Below are 21007 nucleotides of genomic sequence, written 5' to 3'. Positions count from 1 at the left end.
GTGCAATTATCATCCTCATTTTTACAGATGAAGTAACTGGGACAAACATACAGCTAGTATGTGCTTGGAATAGAATTTGACTAAGATTTTCCTACATCCAGGCTCAGTAGTCTGCCATGCCCTCTAGTTGCACATGAAAACTAACTTTGCAGAGATTGTTTATATAAACTTTAACTTACTTCTTTTGAAGGATTCATTGGCAACGTGAAGATGGTTTTCCAGTAAGACCAGATAAACATCGCAAAGAGGAAGTGATACACTGTTAGGCACACAACTGGGAGGATAGAAGCACAATTATTTGGGTAAGTCTTAAATAAAAGGGCATGTCCAAGCAATTCTGTTGTATGCTTGTATGAAGAAATTATCAACCTTTGTCCATAAAGGAAGGTAAACATTGTGAAAGTATTGTGAAATATTCCCTTTTGCACACATGCACACCTACCCAAGATGAATGGTCTACTGGGCGCTAGAGAAGGAAGGGAGCCATACAAACCCGATCCTGATGGGGATAGGATTATTTTTTTTTTCATTGTGGAAACAATTCTTGTATCAATGTAGTGGGAAAGGGGATGTGATATACAAAAGATACAAGCCCAGCTATGGGATTGCAATTAGTTATCTAGCATCAATCAAGCACCTGTTATGTGCCAAGCACTGTGTTAAATGCTGGAATTACAAATAAGGTTATGCAAAGTAAGCCTAATGATAATCAGGCTATGGAGAACTCTAATTTAGTGGTTCCCAGCAAAGCAGTCACTTGTTTCCAGGGTGGCCCTCAATGATTTTTCTAGATTTGTCCAATAGCTGCAAAGGAGTGGTACATCCTGTGTGAACACCTCCAGTGACAGAACTGTCCACAAGCTGAAGCTTCAGGGCCCTTTCTCCATGCAGGTAGCACCCCTTGGCAGCTGGAGGAAAAAGCATTATCCTGGAATTTAGCAAAGAAGTAAGGCATCTCCTGTTTGCTGGGGAGCCCAGAGGGGCTGTCTTGACTCCATGCCTGAGCAGTTTCTAAAAACCTGTTTTTGGTTTCTCACTGATGGGGAGATTTTGAAACGTGACCTAGATTTAAGGTCACTTAAGAAAACATTTACCTTGTTCTCCGATATTTTCCATTGACACTGCAAGAAAGAAAAACAGAACAATATAGGCCATGAGTAACATGAAACATTTACTGGCTATGCTATTGGGGGAGGGACTTGATTCTTAAGAACCAGCAAGAATTCTGAGAAGAGGATCAAAAAGAGAGTTAGACTGCACTGTAATAAATCATCCCTGCCAGAAGAAATGACTAGTTTAAATTCCAGCAGGCAGTAAGAGGTCATCCACCCCACCCTGGCATTAAAGAATCTCAGAGTGAGAAAATGACCATTGAAAAGTAGAGCGAGGTCATTCTGGAAGACAGGGAAGCCTTAGTGGGAGGACACAGAGATCCATCCTGGGCTTGGGGCCACTCAACGAAGGGCCCTCAGAAACAATCTAATTTAGTCCACAGCCATCCCAGGATTTCTTCTATAACAGCCCCAACAACTGGTCATGTTTAAACCTTTGCTTAAACATCTCTAGTGATGGAGAACTCACTACCTCCCAAGATAACACATTCAACTTTCGAGCAGTCCTAATTGTTAGGAAGTTTTGCCTTAAATTGAACTCAGACCTGTCCTTCAGCAACTCCTCTGTCTTCTTTTGCTTCTGGTTCTGCTCAGTGGGATAAATCCAATCCCTTTTAATAATAATAGTTAACATTTATGTAGTGTCTGGCTGCTATGGGCTAGGCACTGGGTTAAACGCTTTACAAAAATAATTTAATTTCACACTTGAAGGTCATAGTTATGCCTCTCCTAAATCTTCTCCTCTATTCCCTCCTGCCCCAGGTGGTAGTCTTCATGAGATTCTGTAAATCTCAGCACAGTACATTTTATATTGATAGCCACCAGGAGAATTATTAACTAAACAAGGGACACAGACAATCACAAAACTCGAAATAGAAAATTTCAGCGACTAAAATTGAAAAACTTCTTCACAAACAAAATCAATGCCAATACTATAAGAAAGAAATCAACTGATGTGGAAAAAATACATTTTTATATGTTCTTTCTCTGATATTGGTTTACTACTCAAGCTATAGAGGGATCTCAGGACAATTCTGAGGGACTTATGCTATCCACATTCATAGAAAGAACTGTGGGAGTGGAAACACAGAAGAAAAACAACTGCTTGAACACATGGGTTTAGGGGATATGATTGGGGATGTAGACTCTAATTGACCACCCTGGTACAAATATTAATAATATGGATCTTGATCAATGGCACATGTAAAACCCAATGGAACTGCATGTTGGCTCCAGGAGGGCAATGGGAGGAAGGCAGGGAAAGAATATGAATCTTGTAACCATGGAAAAATATTCTAAATAAAGTATTTAAATTTAAAAAGATATACACGAGCCATTTCCCCAGTAGATAAGCAAAGGGCATGAACAAAGAGTTCTTGAAAGAAATATTGCAGACTATTAATGATTATATCAACAGCTGCTTCCAGTCACTCGTAATACCAGAAATGGATGTAGCCAATGCTGGAGGCACTACAGAATGACCCATAAATTCGTGCACTCTTGGTGAAGCTGCAGATTCATTGAACCTTACCGGAAGGTAATTTGGAATTATGTAGTCAAAGTGATTAAAATGTCCATCTGTCCCTGTGACCCTGAGACCTGGCTGCTAAGTGTATGATCCAAGGAGTGGGGACAGATGAGTAGCGGGAGGGAATTAACATTTCTATGGTACACACAGCACTTTACCAATATTATCTCATTTGATCTTCACAACAACCCAGAGAGGTAGATGCTATTGTTATCCCCATTTAACAGATGAGGAAACTGAGACAAGTGCAGGGAAGTGATCTGTCCAGGGTCACATAAACTGGAGATGGAAATGACCAATCCCTCCAGCATCTCTACCAAGAGAACTCTAAATGGGGTCAAGAAGAGTCAGACACTGAACAACAACAACCTAGCAAGGGTGGGAGCCTGTGGTTGTGGAACATGATCAATCTATTACTGGATATGATAGCTGATTTTGCTGGACTTTTTTCCTCTCTTTGTTACAAGGGATAGCTTACTAGACAGGGGAGGGCAAAGGGATGCAAAAGCAATCAATACAAAAAAATTGCCATGGAAATACATTTAGAGGCAGCTAGCTGATGTGGTGGGTACAGCTCTGGACCTGGAGTCAGAAGACTCTGCCTCAGGCATTTACTAGCTGTGTGACCCTGGACAAATCACATAAACTCTGCCTCAGTGTCCTCATCTGGAAAAATGGGAATAATAATAGCATCTGCTTTGGAAGGCTGCAGGTATGAAATAAGATAATGTTTATAAAATGCTTTGCAAACCTTGAAGTGCTATATAAATGCTAGCATCATCATGATTCATTATAATAAAATTATCCATTAAAAAACATTGCAAATGAATTCATTTCTAAACTGGGACTGCCTTGGCTACCTTCTCTCTCCACTTGGCAAGGAGATCAAGTGTTGGTGGAAGGATGGCCAGTAAAAGACCATGGCCATGCACATTGGAAATTGAGGGGAAGTTCATCCATTAGGCAGGGGTCCCCAAACTTTTTACACAGGGGGCCAGTTCACTGTCCCTCAGACCGCTGGAGGGTTGGACTATAAAAACCTAACTCACCCTAACTGGGCAGCAGTATGCACATGTGGAACCTGCTCCCCCAGCTCACCATGGTTATGTATGACTTTGCTCTTACAACAATGGCCAGTATGGAAGTATGTTTCGCAAGGTAATAAGAATTAAAAGAGACCAGAGACCCAGAAAACTACCCCATGGCCCTTGGTCCTCTCCAGCTCCCTCCTGCTTCTGGGGCATTAAAAGGGGAAGTATAAGCAAGAATTGGATCTCTGACCGTCTACAAGTGAGAGTCTTGCCCTCTGGCCAATGACTGCAGGAAGTGACCTCTCTCCATGCTGGCATTCTCTCTAGAAATGAAAGGAGGTGAAAAAAGAAATGGCAACCCAGTCACAGATAGAGCGAGGCAAGTAAACCACAGAAGCAGCAGTTGGTTTCTGCATGTCCTCAGAGGCCACAGGGAACAAGTTCATGGGACACTATTCCCTATTTGGCAGGGCTTGAGAGGAGCTTAAGCCTGGAGGCCACCAGGAAGATGGCGGCTGCAGGGTAGACATCTCTCGCAGATGGTGGAGACGCTGAGAGATTCTGGAGAGCTCTTGATGAAGCTCCCCCAAGAATAGTCAGCCTGGAGTCGGGAGCGACCTCAGGTCCCTGATTCAGGACAGGCGATAGCTTGTCCTCCAACATGGCCAGCTAGTGACAGTCCAGGCTCTTTTTTTCTGAATGGAGGCAAATAGATGCACTCTTTGCGGATGCCTCTAATATCTGGGTCTTTCCTCCTTCAGTCCTTTTTCTGCAGGCACTGATTCTGCAGTCACTAATTTGTTTCCAAGACCAAGTTGCCAGAAGGAACAGTCAGCCACCTCAGTGATGAAAGACAAGGATGTGAGCAGGAAGAAAAGAAGGTGCCAGTTCACACGGGGAACAAGCATCAAGGCTGAAGAGCTTCCAAGCAGCCATCAGCCAAAGAAAAATCTTTGCACACCAAACCTAAGCCCCTAAACCTTTCAGGGCCACGGCCCCACCACCAGCACCTGGGCCCTGGGGAGCACAAGTGGCAGGAGGGTTGGGTCTGTCCTTGCTACTTACCTACAAAGAAGAGAACTTGGATAAGTCACCCAACACTTGAACGCCCTAGCAAACTGGGCTAAAAACTGATGCTAATGTCTGATGGCAGGGGCTGGACCGAATGACCTCGTGTGCTTTTAAATTAGGAAATGCTGGTCCAAATCTTCAATCTCTCAGCCTCAGCTAAAATCATGTTTACCAGACTTCAATCCCCAGCAGCCCGCCTCCCATTCCATCACTGTCTTTCCTAACGTCCAGCTCCCAGATGTGATAGGTCTGACCAGACTCTGGTGCAAAAACTGACCATGGCTTGGCCTGAGAGGTGACTCAAGGCCCAGGCAATGCATAGAGTGTTGGCATAGAGAAAATGCTGGTTCCGAGATGGTTAAAAAAGCCCAAAGTGAGATGGAGAACAAACAGACAAAATTAAATATTAGTGAGATTCTCCCAATATTTCTTAAATATTAATGGAAGCCTCTAGAATGCCCAGAAGCCAAATCAAGGAACAGGGGCCAGAAGGAGGAGAAATGTGGGAGACTAGACCACTGCTTCCTAGCTCTACCCAGAGACAGATATAACAGCCTCATGGTGGCAAGGAAGCCACGTACTCCCTGGCCACTGAAGGGAAGAACCATTTTTGGTGCATCTATTGTGTACAGGGCACTTCACAAAGATTATCTCATTTGATCTTCACAATAAAAGTTGGGATTGTTATTTTTCTCCTTTTACAGATGAAGAAACTGAGGCACACAGAAACTGAAGGAAATATATGTCTTGGGTTCATTTGGAATTTAAGCCTTTCTACCCGCAACTGCGTAATCACAGGTACCTTCCTTGCGCAGGAGCAAAATGAATGAGTGAATTAATAAAGCATAATTTTTTTCTTTAAAAACCCTGATCTCCATTTAAAATCACCCTAGACAATATAAAATACTTAGGAATCTATCTGCGGAGACAAACACAGGAACACTCTCCACACAATTAAAACTAGATCTAAACAATTGGAAAAACATTGATTGCTCATGGGTGGGATGAGCTAACGTAATAAAAATGACCATCCTACCCAAACTTATCTATCTATTTAGTGCCATACCCATTGAACTTCCAAAAAACTTCTTTACTGAATTAGAAAAAAACCATAACAAAGGTCATTTGGAAGAACAAAAGATCAAGGATATCCGGGGAAATCATGAAAAAAAAAATGCAAAGGAGGACTTGCAGTCCCATATCTCAAACTATACTATAAAGCAGAGGTCATCAAAACAATTTGGTACTGGCTAAGAGACAGAAAGGAGGATCAGTGTAGACTGGGGGGTAAATGACCTCAGCAGGACAGTCTATGATAAACCCAAAGATCCCAGCTTTTGGGACCAACACCCACTTTTTGATTTAAAAAAAAAACTGCTGGGAAAATTGGAAGACAGTATGGGAGAGATTAGGTTTGGATCAACATCTCACACCCTACACCAAGATAAACTCAGAATGTGTGAATGATTGAATATAAAGAAGGAAACTATAAGTAAATTAGGTGAACGCAGAATAATATACTTGTCAGATCTTTGGGAAAGGAAAGACTTTAAAACCAAGCAAGAGCTAGAAAAAAGTCACAAAATGTAAAATCAATAATTTTGATTACATCAAATTAAAAAGTTTTTGTACAAACAAAACGAATGCATCCAAAATTAGAAGAGAAGCAACCAAGAGAAGCAATTGGGAAACAATCTTCACTACAAAAACCTCTGACAAAGGTCTAAGTACTCAAATTTACAAAGACCTAAATCAATTGTACAAAAAAATCAAGCCATTCTCCAATTGATAAATGGGCAAGGGACATGAATAGGCAATTTTCAGTTAAAGAAATCAAAACTATTAATAAGCACATGAAAAAGTTCTCTAAATCTCTAATAATCAGAGAGATGCAAATCAAAACAACTCTGAGGTATCACCTCACGCCTAGCAGAGTGGCCAACATGACAGCAAAGGAAAGTAATGAATGCTGGAGGGGATGTGGCAAAGTTGGGACATTCATGCATTGCTGGTGGAGTTGTGAACTGATCCAACCATTATGGAGGGCAATTTGGAACTATGCCCAAAGGGCAATAAAAGACTGTCTGCCCTTTGATCCAGCCATAGCACTGCTGGGTTTGTACCCCAAAGAGATAATAAGGAAAAAGACATGTACAAGAATATTCATAGCTGCACTCTTTGTGGTGGCCAAAAATTGAAAAATGAGGGGATGCCCTTTAATTGGGGAATGGCTGAACAAACTGTGGTATATGTTGGTGATGGAATACTATTGTGCTCAAAGGAAAAATAAAGTGGAGGAATTCCATGGAGACTGGAACAACCTCCAGGAAGTGATGCAGAGAGAGAGAAGAACCAGGAAAACACTGTACACAGAGACTGATACACTGTGGTACAATCAAATGTAATGGACTTCTCCATTAGTGGCAATGCAGTGATCCTGAACAACTCAGAGGGATCTATGAGAAAGAACTCTATCTACATTCAGAGGGAAAACTGTGGGAGTAAAAACACCAAAGAAAAACAACTGCTTCAATGCATGGGTCGAAGGGATATGGCTGGAAAAGGCAGACTCTAAATGAACATCCTGGTGCAAACAACAATATGGAAATAGGTTCTGATCAAGGACACATGTAATACCCAGTGAAATTGCATGTTGGCTGCGGGAAGCGTAGATGGAGGGGAGGGAAATAATGGGATTATTGTAACCAAGGAATAATGTTCTAAATTGACTAAATAAACTTATTCAAATGGGAAAAAAATAAAAAAATTAAAACCCTGATCTTCTGTCTTAGAATCAATACTGTGTATTGGTTCCAAGGCAGAAGAGTGGTAAGGGCTAGGCAATGGGGGTCAAGTGACTTGCCCAGGGTCACACAGCTGGGAAGTGTCTCAGGCCAGATTTGAACCCAGGACCTCCCGTCTCTAGGCCTGACTCTCAATCCACTGAGCCACCCAGCTGCCCCCAAAGCATAACTTTTTGATGGCAGACTTTTCAGTACAATTTAGCCAAGAAAAGCTTGAATCTATTTTTGCATTTAAACATGCTACCATTTCTGGGGAAATGGTGTCTTCTATACGCACAGGAGCCCTCTTAGTCAGCTGTGACTTTTCCTTTCTTCTTTTATATTTTCTTTTTCCAATTACATTTAATGACAATTTGCAACATATATTTCTGAAATGATAAGATCCAAGCTGTCTTCCCTCCCCTCCCCTCTCCCAGAAATGGTAAACAATTTGATCTGGGTTCTACATGTACGATCATACAAAATCTAGTTCTACATTGGTCACTGCTGTGAGAGAATACTCACATAAAACCACCCCCCCTCAAATAAAAACCCAATGAGCTAAAGTGAAAAATCGTGTGCTTTGATCTGCATCTGGCTCCAACAGTTCTTCTCCTGGAGGTGGAAGGGAGACGAGGTTTTCTATAGAAAATAATATGACCTGACTGCTCTTTTCCTGTAGTCTCACCAAGACTATGGAAAAGGACTTTACAGGGCAAGACCTCCGCCTCCCTTACCCGATGTGCCGTCAACGCTGCCACCTTTGGGGGAAATAGCCCTGTTCTTGATTGTTTCCCATCACCTCTATCTTCCCTGCTCTCAGATATATTGAAAATTCATCCTATTTCAAAACGGTATCACTTCCGGCATCAATTTCTTCTCTCTGGCTTCACTAGTCCATTTCTGCTTTCTCCTATGGCACCCTGGGAATAGAGAGCTGGGAGTCCAAAGGTGGCGATTAGATTGTTAGCTCTGACAAGTTTGTCATAAACATGCTGGCAGATCTCCTCACACTTGTTTGCTGTTCCTCCTAGTCTCTTGGGGAGACTTGGCTGAGACAGGGCTCATGCCAAGCTGCTTGCAGCCTTGTTCTCCGCAGCTTTGAGAGGCAATATAGGCTGTGGATGAGCTTTCCTCTGGCTCTTCCTGAAAGCTTTTCCTGCGAGTTTATAGGCTAGACTGGTGCTGCCCTTGGCTGCAAGATCTCTGCACAGCCAGACCATTGGCTGGTTTCTGCATTCTTCCAACTGCCTGGCTGTGGCGACTACTTTATAGAAGTTCCATGCTTATAGGTCCATTTCCCATTTAGGGGCAAACAGCACTTTTTGAGCTGGAATTATTTTAACTGTGTAGAATATCTTCTTAACATTCACTCTTTCTTCTAACTTATTTTGTTGTTGGTGTCATCCATTCATCACAGTCACGCCTGCCTCTTCGTGACCCCATTTGAGTTTTTCTTGGCAGAGATACTGAAGTGGTTTGCCATTTGCTTTGACAAATGAGGAAACTGAGGCACACAGAGTTCAAATGACTTTCCCAAGTGGCAGAGTTCAGAATTTGAACCCAAGTCACCTAATTCTAAATCCACCAATATTTCTGCTCTACTATAATGCATAGGACCAAGCACCCTTTTGCATTTTTCTGGGTTTCCTAGGTAAACATGGCCAAAGAATTTATCACCTAGGGGCGCGCCACCATATTGAGCTTAGCTGACCCCCAGGACAAGAGATTGCCTGTTGTCTTGACCTTACACTAAATAGAAGCTGCCCTAAACTGTGGAGTCCATTGCCACCACAACGTTGCCAAGATGGGGCTTCTGAGTACCAGGAAGATGCTGTCTTCCTAGTGTTAGAAACCACAGAATTCCAGCCAAGCCTCGGGCCATGCTTGCGGTGACCAGCACATGACTGCATGATGAAGTATCTGGTGCGTCCTTGGTCTTTTTCACATGGCTTATGTTTTTTTGTCTCTGATTAAAATGTAAATCCTCCAAGGGCATCAATCAGGCAGTCCAGTAGTTGTTGACTAACTAACTAGAGGAATGAAGTAGTCATTGCTGAAGGACATAGAAATTATTATTGGGAAGCGCCCAACACTCTACAATTAACACCCCATGTGACTCATCCCTGCTTTAAGGCAGTCCAACCCCTGCTCCACCCCCACCACCCCGTCTCCCCGGAATCTGGAATTGCTGTACTTAGCCTCCACACTCTTGCTGCGAATGCTGTTCCTTCCTCTCCATCAATAATTTAGTACAATTATTCCTAATGAGCCGAGTATCAGGGGTCTAAAAAAGATGGGAAAGAAGGCAGCAATTGCTGCATCGGAGGCAACAACAGATGGCTCCTTGCCTGCCCCCAGGATCCTTCCAACTCCCCAGTGCTGCAGGGTTGGGTTTCTTCATCCGTGATGGGCTTCAGATGTATCTCCCCCAGATCACTGTCCTCAGCCCTCTGCTCTGCTCTGCGAGTTCAGAGAAGGAAGCAGTTGAAGGTTATTATCACTGAAGGGTAGAAGAAAGCCAGAGGACAGTGGCCTCAAGGAACTGAGTGGAAGACTTAAAAGAAAACAGGAAAGAAGAAATATTTTCAAAGCATTGCCATAGAAATGGTTAGAAGTGTCAGCACTGGAAGGAAGAAGCCTCAGAAAGGTTGACTTACTTATAAGGAGCCCTTATCCTTGGAAGATAAATCAGGCTTTTAAGGAATTGATCTCTTGCACCAGTTAGGACCCGGAATAAGCTGTAGCAAAATTCCCTGTGATGGAAGCATTTGGGGGTTGATAGAGGGTAGAGCGCTGGACCTGGTATCAGGATCCCAGGGTTCAAATATTGCTTCAGACGCTTACCAGCTATGAAAACATGGACAAGTCCATTCACCTCTCTTGGGGTCAGCGTTCTCTTTTATAAAAATAGAATTAATAATGACACTTCTCCCCTAAGGATGTCACAAGGATGGAATGAAATAGAATGGATGTAAAGTGCTTTACTAGCCCTAAAGTGCCATTGTTAGTGATGCTACTAGGTAGTTATCACCACTGACAAATATTTAGGAAGTTCCTACTCTGTGTACCTGGATGTAAGCAGCTGGCAAGGCCATAGGCTAGAGCCATGTTGGCAAACCTATGGCACGCATGCCACTCCCCCTCTCCACACACACCTGAAGACATTTCTTCCATCACCTGCCCTTCTGCCCAGCAGCTCAATAGGAACACTTCCTCCCTCCCGTCTGGGGTAAGGGGGCAGCTCACATGCAGCATGAGAGTGCAGTTTGGGCTCTCAGTCTAAAAGGTTTGCTAGAGGCTCTGTGAGCTCAGCTTGTTTCAGGGCTGCCACTTGAAACAAACACAGCTGGTTACAGATTCACCACACCACCACCACCTTCTAGTTACCCATCATTTAGTAATCCATGATCATTGGCTCAGGGAGAGGCAAATGAGGGATAGAAAATGGGAAAGCTGCCCACTCAGGCCCTGAGTGATCAATAATTCATCTGTTAGCTTCCTAGTGAAAAGCAACCAATGGAAGTATGACCTCACATTATCCTTCATTTTCTTTCCCTCCTCTCCCATCCTCTTCCTGAAGTCTCCTGTTCTCCTTGGATACCATCCTCTCAGGCACATTCAGGTTCAGAATCTGAGCATCACTCTCACTCCTGACTCTCATTTTCCCCTGATGTATACAATCCTTGCCAAGTTTTGGAGATTCAACCTTCCAGGGGTCTCATTTGCATCCTCTTCACTCACACAATCCCTGCTCTTGGCCAGGTCCCCATCAGAAGCTTCTTAAATTTTCTCCCTGCCTCCAGGATCTCTCTTCTACTCTCCAGTTCATTCTCTACACTGCTTCTGGGGTGACCCTACTTTAAGTCCAAGTCTGATCCTGTCCTTTCACTGCTCAAGAAACACCCGGGGCTCCTTATTGCTTTGAGGATACAATACAGACTCTTTACTCTAGCATTTGAGACCCTTCACAGTTTGGCTACAACTTACCATTCTAGACTGATCCAAGTCACTGCTATGAATGGGGCCATTTGTTCCTCCTCATACATAACATTTCCTCTCCCTTCTGCATGCTTTTTTCACTGGGCATCCTTGATTCCCTCTTGGAATCTCAAGCTTCTTTCAAGGCCAGGTTCTTGCCACTTCCTTCCCAAAGCCTTTCCCGATCCTTCCAGTTATCAGGACCCTCCCTCCAACAATAAAAAAGAAATGACTGTTTCCTTGTTTGTATTTACTTGTATGATTATGGGTTGTTTCTCTCCAGTTCCTGGAAGGCAATCAACAACAACCAGACAGCATTCCTATAGAACTTTCAGGTTTACAAAGCCCTCTATAAATATCCTCTCACTGGGTCCTTACAACAACCCTAGGAAGTAGGGGTTAGGATTGTCCCCATTGTACATTGAGGAAAGAAGGGAATTGACCTGCCCAGGTTCTTCATGGGCAGGGACTGTTTTTGCCTTTCTTAGTAAACCCGGGGCTTAGCATGGTGCCTGGCACCTAGAAGGCACCTAATCTGTGCTTGGTGATTTACTGATTGGTTGGAACAGACATCCAAGGCCATTTATTCCAACATTTTCTTTTGGTAAAGGTTAAGTGTTTGAGGTAGAATTTGAATTTAGGTCTTCTTGACTCCTGGTTCAGCCCACTAGCCACAAATATAATTTATTTATTAATTCAGACTATTCATTGGAAGGACATATACTGAAATTGAAGTTTAAATGCTTTGGCCACATAATGAGATGACAAGACTCACTGGAAAAGACCCCTGATGCTGGGAGAGATTGAAGGCAAAGAAAATGGCAGAGCATGAGATGGATAGATAATGTCATGGAAATAATGAACACCTATGTACACAGGCAAAATAAATACAAGGAAAAATGGTGGCATAGGGAAAGCTCCAGCAGGAAAGGCTTCATGTACAAGGTGGCTCTTGAATGAGGTGAGAAGGGAAGACATTCCAGGCATGAGGCACAGTCTTGGGCAGTGACAGTGAACCTATGGCAAGGGTGCCAAAGATGGCATGCAGAGCACACTCTGTGGGCCCATGGCTGCCACCCCACAGAGTCTGTTGCTAGAAAGGCAGAGGGACTTGGGTGGAGCTGCTCTTCTCCCTCTTTTCCCTGCCCCTCTGCCCAGCAGCCAATGGGAACTCACAGGTGGCAGAACTGGAGGGGAGCTGAGCACTTGGGCTACTCCCCTCCCCCTCTCTACACTCTCTGAGGACATTTCTCACTTGCCCCTTGGCCCAGCAGCCCAATGGGAGTCCTTCCTCCCTCTCCTGTGAGGGGGAAAGGGGTATGGTACACCTGGCACTTGGTGGGGAGAGAAGGGTATGGCACAGGGTCTCTGGGAGGGGAGGGACATGGCATTTGGTTTTGGGGGGTGGGGTGGGGGCAGGGCCCATCACTCCACCTCTAAAAGGTTCACCATCACTGACCTAGGGAAAAATATGGAGATTGAAGATCAAGCAGCCTCTATGAGGAACAGCAAGAAAGACGATTTAATGGGACAAAGGGACATGTAAGTGGGAGTCCTGTGAGAGTGGTTTGAAAGGAAGAGGTTGGTTTGTGAAGGTCTTTAAGTGCCAAACAGAGGATTCGCTATTGGATCCTAGAGGGAATAGAGAGTCACTGGAGTTTTTTGAGTGGGGATGTGGTATGGGAGGATTTCTTTGGCAGCTGAGTTGAGAGATTAGAGGCAGGGAGGCGGATCTGGAGGCTCTCTCTCCTAGGAGTCTAGTTCCAGGTTGGTGCCCCATGAGCTGAGTGGAGAGAGGAGGACCATTGTAGAGATGTGTAGGTAGAAATAACACGACTTAGCAGCTGATTGGATAGGGGTAGGGTGAGTGAGAAGGAGCAATGAGTCCAGGATGACTCCCTACAGAGTCTGCCCATATAGGATGACTATATAAATGCTGGCCATGATGAGTAGAGTGCCGTTGACTTGGCATGGAGGGTTCTATTTTTGCCATTTTATTGCCGCTGGGTTGATGCAAGGTTTGCCCTTAATACAGGGGGTCTCAAAGGCTGGGTACAATTTCACTGCTCTTGGTCTTTTGGGACCTCCTGCCTGTGGAATCCCTACCCCTCCCCGAGCCTGTATTCCTCTCTACTTTTCCTCCACACCCACATATTCCAAAGTGAGCTGCATCATTATAATCAGACAATAACTGCCCAGAAGGATATGGAAAGCAGCAGTGCCTGCCTCAAGAAATGCCCATAAAACCAGACCATCCACACTGTTAAAGATAGAAACTCCCGGAAAGGAGAACCGTCTCCACAGTTTCCAAGGATACCAGCTAGCCCCTGCTGCGGAGCCCAGGCGTCATCCTCAGGGGCACAGAGCACCCGCGATCTACGCAGGGCCCTTGCCAGGCAGCAGGCAGGTGGGGTCCTGTGCCCCGAGTGCCTCAGGGGCCAGCGGGGAGGGCTAGAGTCCCCACCCTCAGAGCTGCGGGGCCAGGTTTCTCTCCATCTCCACCAAGTCTCCTTCTGGTACTCACACAAGACACTCCCCCTCCCCCCGAGGTTTTTCTCTGGCCATCTTCCAGGCTGGGCATGTTCTCCATCCTCTCTCTGCCTCCTGGCTTCTTTCCGTGGCCCTCCCCACTGCCCCCCCATTTACTCCATGCATATCTCTCATATAGACATACTGGTTTGCCTGGAGTTCTCCGAGGGCAGGAGCTGGCCTTTCTTGGCAAACCCGGGGCTTAGCATGACACCCAGCACCTAGAAGGCACTTAATCTGTGCTTGGTGATTCGCTGGCTGGTTGGGATAGACAGCCAAGGCCACTTAGTCCAACCTCTTCCTTTGGTAAAGGGGAAAACTGGAGCCCAGATGGGTTAAAGGCCCTGTCCAAAGTCACCCAGGGCATGTCAGAGAGGGATCCGACTCAGGCATAATAATATAGGGACATATTAATAAAATCTTACTTTTAGGAAAAAGTAATAACTTAGGAAAATGATCCCCAGTGAAGGAGAATCCAGTCTTGAAGCTGTTCATTCCACTTCGGGATAGCTCTAACGACTAGGAAGTTTTTCTTCTATCCAGAAAAGTCTTCCCCTCTCTCATCTCTATTTCTATCTTCTGGGGTAAAGCAGAGCAAGTCTTTCCTCTTCCATTCCAGGACGTCCAATCGAGGAACACGTAATCATTTCTTCCTTTTACTGTCAAGACTAGGACCTCTTCACCCTTTGGGTGTGATGGAACCCTTTGATAGCAGTCTGGTGAGTCCTGATCCCCAGTGAAGGAGAATCCAGTCTTGAAGCTGTTCATTCCACTTCGGGATAGCTCTAACGACTAGGAAGTTTTTCTTCTATCCAGAAAAGTCCTCCCCTCTGTCATCTCTATTTCTATCTTCTGGGGTAAAGCAGAGCAAGTCTTTCCTCTTCCATTCCAGGACGTCCAATCGAGGAACACGTAATCATTTCTTCCTTTTACTGTCAAGACTAGGACCTCTTCACCCTTTGGGTGTGATGACACCCTTTGATAGCAGTCTGGTGAGTCCTGGGGACCTCTTCCCAGAATTATATTTTGTCACCTACATTCGTGATGGTAGAAAATCCTAAATTTCATTTAGAGGAAGTCAGTGAAGACAAAGACGTTTCTTCCCATCCCTAAATCTGTCAGCCCAGGTTAACGGCTCCTGCTCTGTTGGTCCCCTGAGAGCAGAGGTGGCACCTTTTCACCTCTGCATCCCCAGTGTTCAGCACAGGGACTTGATATACTGCAAAGTCGCGGTCCCATGTTCAAAGGAATCCTTGCGACTGGGTTTGTCATGCCTCAACTCATCATGTACTTGAGTCTCCTGTCTGGCCCTCTGACATCCGAAGAGAGGCCTGTGATATAGCACGTATTTAAAAAAGGAGCAAGTGACACTACTTCCCCATCACCCTAACTTGTATAAAAACAGAGGCTAAACACGTATCTGTTCAGAGTAATCCTGTGTGAAAGTAATCTGGAACTCTGCCCAGAAAGCTGTCACACCGCACTCCCCTTGGACTCAGCCGTAACACTACAAGGCCAATCCACTAAAGAAGAGAGGCAGAAGACCTGCAAATGAATCAAAAACGCTGACAGCAGCTCCATTTGTGGTAGCCCCAAATTGGAACCTCTTATCGGCGAATGGCTAAATAATCGGGGGTAGGTAAAGGAATGTTCCTGCGCCGTAAGCAATGTTGGGATGGATCCCTTTGGAGGAAACTAAGAAAACGTCCATGAGTTAGTTAACAAAGGGTGGAGTGAGCTCAATTAGAAGCGCCATTTATCCAGGGATGATAACGTAGGAGAGAAGACCCATTCCTTCTGGAAGGCCCGAGGCTCTGACCCCTGCCCTGATCAAGCAAGGCCAAAAGAAGGAAGATGGAAGCCGCCACTCGCCTCCTCTCTCCCAGAACGCAGAAGGTACCAAACACTTTCAGACGCGGCTAATGGGAGGATTTGTTGTGCCAAACTATATCGATATGTATCAAGGGGTTAAAATTGGTTTAATTGGTGGGGAAGGGGACAGGATAGGGACACGTTAATAAAATATACTTGTCACGTAAGATTTTTTAAGGAACTAATTTTTTTTTAAGTAATCGTGAGAGGAAAAGAACGCTTCTGGGGGTAACAGAAGTGAGATGAAGCGGGACGGGATTTCTGTGTCTGTTAAAGCTTGGGTTTCAGAACAGGAGAACAGATCCTCCCACAGCCATGTCCAAAGGCGGGCACAACTCTGTCTCTACACACGCTTCCTGGGAGTTCCGACATGGACACAGCCTACAGGTTTCAGAATCAAAGCCATCCCACAACCACCAGTTGAACAATGGTGGAGAAGGCTGGTAGGCGATGGGGAAGAGAAACAAGATTCCAAGGTCTGTTCTCTACACATTCAGTTCTATGTTTGTTTGTTTTTGAAACCCTTACCTTCCATCTTGGAATCCATACTGTGTATTGGCTCCCAGGCAGAAGAGAGGTAAGGGCTAGGCCATGGGGGTCAAGTGACTTGCCCAGGGTCACCCAGCTAGGAAGTGGCTGAGGCCAGATTTGAACCCAGGACCTGCCTCTAGGCCTGGCTCTCCATCCACTGAGCCACCCAGCTGAGGGGACAATTAGCCATTGGGAGGCAGGAGCAGATGAGTCTTAGCTTCTTAGGAAGAGTGCCCACCGGTGATGAGGACAATTGGAGAAGGAAAACGGGCAAGGGAGCCTGCTGCCCCTTCTTGGAGAAGTCCAGCCCTGGGGAAAGAGCTCTGGGAATGCACAGTGAAAGAGGTGAGGGGGAGACTAGCATTTCCTAGTCCAGGTCTCTGCCGGAAGTCTCACGGAGAGTGTGGGAAACATGCCGGCCTCCGCACTGGCCTTCCTGCCTCCCGGCTCTCCTCTCCTTGCAGTCCATCTGGTCTCCACTTGGCTGCCCAAGTGATTTTCAGAAGCAGCGTCCGACCCTGTGACATGCCCCCCTTTATTTTGGGTGGAGGGGAAATGCCTTTAGAAATCTACTAGTGGCTTTGCTCTCCCTTGGCGTGGGGCCAGGTAGCCCAGGGAAAACAGGAAAAGGAGAAGGCCCCCATGCCGTGGGCTTGGTGCTGGGCTCAGGATCTAGTCGTTCCTCTCCCGTGGTCCTCTCCTGCCGCCCCAGAGTGGGAGCCCGAGGCGAACCCCTTGGTCCTCCTCGGCTGCCTGCAGGGCCCAGCAGGCTTTCCGGAGGCCCCCCAGGCCCTCGCTAAGCGGCTGAGCCTAATGCCATAATAGAAGCCAGCAGGTCTTACTAATCACACCCTCCAGCATCGATGGGCTTGGAGAGGCCCGAGAGCAGCCGTGGCCGCGGTCCTGAAGGTGCTCTGGGAGCTTTAGGAGGGAGGGGCCCCACACGGCGCTCCTTTAGGAGGGAGGGGCCCCACACGGCGCGCTTCCTTCCGCACAGGCTGGCCGGGGGAGCCTGAGGGCCAAAGAAGCGCCCAAGACCTGCGGACTTTGGCAGCTGCCTCAATGAAAAAGGGTTGTGCTTGCGGGTCGGAGTCCCGCCTCTGGAGGCTCTCCGGTCCCCCACAAAGCCGCCCTGGCCCTCAGAAGACAGGAAATTCTCCCCTGAGGGCCTCTCCTCACCCCTCCCACTCTCAGCCGGCCAAGTTTGCGCGTTGGCTCCCCGAGCGCCCCAAGGGCTGGCCCGACGTGCGCCCCGCTTCCACCCCACCTCCGCCCGGGCACCCCTCGGCCACCCAGTTCCTCCTCCCCATCCCTAGCTTCTGGCTGGGGTTTCTGGTGGCTGCCTTCCACATCGGGCTCCCGAGCCTGACTTCTCCACACCCCTTCCCGGCCCCCGCCCCAGTCCGGGCCCTAGGAGAGGAGGGGGAGGCTGGGGGGAGGAGCGGAGGGCTGGGCCAGTCCCCCGGACAAGGTAGAAGGGGGAATGCCGGGGGGCCTCCTAGGCTGTGACGCAGGAAGGTCCACACCTGGACTGCTCATAATTGACCCATAAGAGAGGAGGGGTCAGAAAGGGGGGGGGGGACAGAAAGGAAGGGGGGACGGCTGGGGAAGGTTAAGAACACCGGGACAAGCCGACTACGGGGATAGGTGAGAGAGGGGTCTGGGGGAAAAGGGGAGAGGGAATAGAGGGGGCTGACGCCACACCCCCTGGGAAACGCGGGCGGACGGCGAGTTGGGGATGGCAGGGGGTCCGAGCCTTCCTGGAGGCACGCGAGGCAAAGGGGCTGGAGTTGGAAAGTGAGACCAAGGATGGCATCCTTCGGACCTCCGCGTGAACTGACCCACATTCACTCAGGGTGAAGAAGGGTTAGGATAAGGAGGAGGGGGGAAGGGGAAGCTGCGGCGAAGGGTGGAGGCCCCCCGGAGCCGCGCGCAGACTGACCCACGCGGGGCACAGTGGGGTTTGGTCGGAAGTGATGGGGATGGGATGAAGCCTGACTAGGGGTGGGGCTCTCTCCCCTCCCTTCTCCCCCCTCCACCCCCCCCCCCCGCCCCGGCGCGGACTGACCCACGCAGAGCTGTCCAGCGTAGGCGTAGTAGGACCAGCCGAGCAGGAGGCCGATGAAGAGCACGGGGATCCAGTACAGTATTCGCCGCCAGCGCCGGACTCGGTTCCGGGGCCGCCCTCGGCCACGACCGGACCCCCGTTCGGGCCCCGATCCCCGCTCGAGGCCCTGGCCCTGGCCGGCGGACGCCATCGCTGCACCCCCTGCCCCGGCCCGGCCCGGCCCGGCAGCCGCCACCGCCTCCTCCCTCCTCTGCGCGCACGCCCACGGCCACGGCCACAGCTGCCCCGCCTCCGCCCGAGAAGGAGGGGGACGGGGGGAGGAGGAGGGGCCTCAGGAGTCCGGGCTGCTCCCGGAAAAAAACCCTGGGGCCGCTCCCACCTCCGCGCCCCCACCAATTCCCATGGGGTCTGGGCGGGGTCAGTTACAGAAGAGGCAACTGAGGTAAGAACTGTGGCCTAGCCAGTGGGTTATCGTCCCTCGGAGTCCTCCCTTAGCACCCTGGCCCCTCCCTGCTTGCCTTTTCAGGCTGATAAACTCCACCCTCTTCCCACTGCTCCCCCCTTCTGTGTCCCAGCCAAACTGGTCTGCGGCGAGCTGGCCTCGTTTCGCCGCGCTCAGTCTCTTGCCGTCCGGACTCTGCCACTTACTGTCCCAGAGATGCGCGCCCTCTGCCTCTCCCTCTGCCCCCAGGGCCTCCGAGCATCCTTCTCTGCTGACGCGGGTGCCTGCCCCTCCTGCCCCTCCCCAGTCCCCTCGAGGTTAAGGCTCTCTCCACTCCCCTCCCCTACCACAAAACTCTCGGATTACTGGGTATAGACTTGGGGGAAGGGCAGTAGGTAGTGCTGGGGTCCGCCCGCCTGTACCCCGTGAGTGAGTGGCTTGGGGCAAGTCTCAGAAGTCCTTGGAGTTGGTTTCCTCCTCTGAAAGATGGAAGGGTTGGTTGGATTGCCTCAGTATAGGGAGCCTTGGGGAGGAAGCTCCCTTTGTGACTTCAGAGGGTGCTACGGTCCTGGACCTGCCTCTCTGCTCAGGCAACCTTCACCCCCCCAGTTCAGGCCTCCCTCTGGACTATTGCTATAGCCTCCCACCTGGTGAGCCTGCCTCCTGCCTCTCCCCACCCTCCTCCATTCAGCTCCTGAAGTGCAGGTCTGCCTGTCACTCCCCTACTCAGTAAACTCCAGTGGCTCCCTATTATCTTTGAGATAAAATATAAACACCCTGCTTCTTTCTATTTCCCTCTTCTCTTCTCTTCTCTTCTCTTCTCCTCTTCTCTTCTCTTCTCTTCTCTTCTCTTCTCTTCTCTTCTCTTCTCTTCTCTTCTCTTCTCTTCTCTTCTTCTTTCTCTTCTCTTCTCTTCTCTTCTCTTCTCTTCTCTTCTCTTCTCTCCTCTTCTTTCTCTCCTCTTCTCTCCTCTTCTTTCTCTTCTCTTCTTTCTCTCTCTTCTCTTCTCTTCTCTTCTCTTCTCTTCTCTTCTCTTCTCTTCTCTTCTCTTCTCTTCTCTTCTCTTCTCTTCTCTTCTCTTCTCTTCTCTTCTCTTCTCTTCTCTCCTTCTCTTCTCCTCTCTTACTGTGGAAATTTTGGGTCAGCCAGCAGAGAGGAAACCCCAAGGAAGGAAGGAAAGTTTATTAGGCTAGCCTACCCAGATGGGATTGCTCCTCAGGTCAGAGCCTGGAGGCAAGGGACTCAGGCTTTGTTAGACTCACAATGGTGGGGGAGGAAGTTTCCATAGGTTACATGATTGGTCAAACTCAAAAAGGGAGAGGGTCTTTGTGGGTCTGGCAGGAAATGGCTAGGTCAGCTACTTTCTGCTATGGCACCTGGCTTGTGGTGAGCTTTGGGCTTGTTCTCCCTTGCAAAGCTAGTTGGCGTCTTGGGATTCAGAGATTTCTCCACTACAGTAAGGACTAGGCCAGTGATGGTGAACCATTTAGAAATGGAGTGGTGGGGCACTGAGTGCTAGCCCCCCACCTAGCCCCTCCCTGTCCCCCTTTACCCCAGGACAGGTGAAAAAATGTTATCAGGCTCATAGAGGGGGAAGGGAGCAGCTCTCATGGAGTTCCTCTTTCTAGTATAGAATTCTGGGGGGTGGAATGGGTGTCCACCAAGAGCACTATGTGTGCCGTCTTTGGCACCTCACTGGGCTAGGCAGGTGTGGGTGAAGTGACCTGTCCAGGGTCACAGCTAAGAAGTATCTGAGATCAGCTTTGAACCCCGAACCTCTAGTCTAGCACTATCAATACCCCCTTCCCTTCTAAAGCCCTGGCTCAATCCTCTCACACTGTCCTCCCAGTCTCCCTCCACTGGCCCTCTTGCTGTGTCTACCTGCTCATCCATCTCCCAACTTCATTAAGTCAGTGTGTTTGGTCTGGCTGTCCCCTCTCTTCTTCCTCTTATTTTCTTGCTTCAAATCCTTGCCTAGATTCCACCTTCTATAGGAAGCTTTTCTCAGTCTCTCCTCTTCTTCCCTAATGACTCCCCTAAGCATGTACTCTGAGAAGCT

General features: G+C 48.0%; 1 protein-coding gene across 4 annotated transcripts in view; it reads right to left on the bottom strand.

Moving 5' to 3' along the window:
* The window catches only part of ZDHHC2 (zinc finger DHHC-type palmitoyltransferase 2), a 66405-nt gene extending 47135 nt beyond the window's left edge, over positions 1–19270 (bottom strand). The window contains exons 1-3 of one of the 4 annotated variants that reach the window (XR_008913053.1): positions 18507–18927; positions 1095–1121; positions 180–274 (exon numbers count right to left, since the gene is read on the bottom strand). Coding sequence is in view for 3 of the 4 variants with exons in the window: in XM_056803398.1 (XP_056659376.1) it covers positions 180–274; positions 1095–1121; positions 18507–18696 (312 nt within the window). In the remaining variant the exon portion in view is untranslated. Of the gene's footprint in view, positions 1–179; positions 275–1094; positions 1122–16435; positions 16456–18506; positions 18928–19154 lie in introns of those variants that run through there. The other 3 variants (XM_056803400.1, XM_056803398.1, XM_056803399.1) reach the window with 3 other exon arrangements.
* Positions 19271–21007: the final 1737 nt, after the last annotated feature.

The sequence above is a fragment of the Monodelphis domestica genome, chromosome 6 (assembly GCF_027887165.1).
Source record: "Monodelphis domestica isolate mMonDom1 chromosome 6, mMonDom1.pri, whole genome shotgun sequence".
Lineage (NCBI taxonomy): Eukaryota > Metazoa > Chordata > Mammalia > Didelphimorphia > Didelphidae > Monodelphis > Monodelphis domestica.
This window is presented reverse-complemented; position numbering and strand designations above follow the sequence as displayed.